Below are 1332 nucleotides of genomic sequence, written 5' to 3' on the forward strand. Positions count from 1 at the left end.
TGTCTCCATGGTTTTGCTTGTTCTTGATACTTCATATAAACTGACCCACATAGCATGCAACTTTTAGGAAGGCTGAATGCCACAAACATCATGTTAAGCAAAATGAGCCCGACTTAAATGCCAGGATATCTGTACTTTTTAAATTGTGTGTATTATATTTCAATAATTTATTTAGAATTTTCTCATTAGAGCAAATTATGCAATTCATTTTAAGACTTATGCAATCATAATATCATTTCTATTTTAACAAATATAAAATTTATCTGATGAACTGCAAACTCAAATGCTTTAATTCTAAACCTTATGCTTACAATGATATATTTTTGAAGATCCACACTGGTCTGATTTAAGTCCATGTACAGATAGCATTGCACAGTTACATTCAGCATGATCTGAGTCTTTTATCCCGTAATGGAGACAAATCCATACTTCTGTTACATTTTATGCAAACGACCCATGAGACAAAAGCATTTTCCATGTACTGTAAGAAAATAATTTTATGAAAAAGGGTAATTAAATTTTTCATAATATTAGTAAGAGTCATTATTCTGAACACTCAATACAGTAGTCCCACTTCGTCCACAGGGGATATGTTTCAAGAACCCAGTGCGTGCCTGAAACAGGAGACAGTACAGAACCCATAGAGAGACTATGTTTCTCTACACATTCATAACTATGATAAAGTTTAATTTCTAAATTAGGCACAATAAGAGATTGACAACAATAACTACTAATAAAAAATTATAAGCAATATGCCAACAGCACTACTATTGTGCTTTGAAGATATTCTTAAGTAAAATAAGGATGATTGTTTAATGAAAACAAGCACTGCAATTCCCTGATAGTCCATCTGAACCTTGTCTAACTTGCGGCCCATGGGCCGCATGTGGTCCAGGAAGCTTTGAATGCGGCCCAACACAAATATGTAAACTTTCTTAAAACATTCTGAGATATTTTTGCAATTTTTTTGTTTAGCTCATCAGCTGTCATTAGTGTTAGTGTATTTTATGTGTGGCCCAAGACTATTCTTCTTCCAATGTGGCCCACAGAAGCCAAAGATTAGACACTTCTGGTCCATCTCATAACCAAGAAAGTTACTAGCTGACCAATGGGTGGTTGACATATACGGACTACTATGGTCTATTCTAAAATATTTGTATCAACATTTCACTAACTTTCCACATCTTTCTTCATGTCTATGATTCCACATAGATTTATTCATATTATTCTTCTGAATTTATCCTTTATATATATATTGCTATGTAGCTCCACACAAAACAACTTACTCATGTTTGAGAGCCAAACCATTTTTTGTCACCCATGGATGATGAC

General features: G+C 33.7%; 1 protein-coding gene across 1 annotated transcript in view; it reads right to left on the minus strand.

Moving 5' to 3' along the window:
- Nucleotides 1–294: 294 nt before the first annotated feature.
- The window catches only part of KLRC1 (killer cell lectin like receptor C1), a 6468-nt gene continuing 5430 nt past the window's right edge, over nucleotides 295–1332 (minus strand). Inside the window, 2 exon segments of the mRNA XM_032159611.1 lie at nucleotides 295–406; nucleotides 1287–1332. The exon segment at nucleotides 1287–1332 is cut by the window's right edge and continues 68 nt beyond it. Of these exon segments, the coding sequence (XP_032015502.1) occupies nucleotides 295–406; nucleotides 1287–1332 (158 nt within the window).

This window comes from Hylobates moloch, unplaced genomic scaffold (genome assembly GCF_009828535.3).
Source record: "Hylobates moloch isolate HMO894 unplaced genomic scaffold, HMol_V3 SCAFFOLD_8, whole genome shotgun sequence".
Classification (NCBI taxonomy): Eukaryota; Metazoa; Chordata; class Mammalia; order Primates; family Hylobatidae; genus Hylobates; species Hylobates moloch.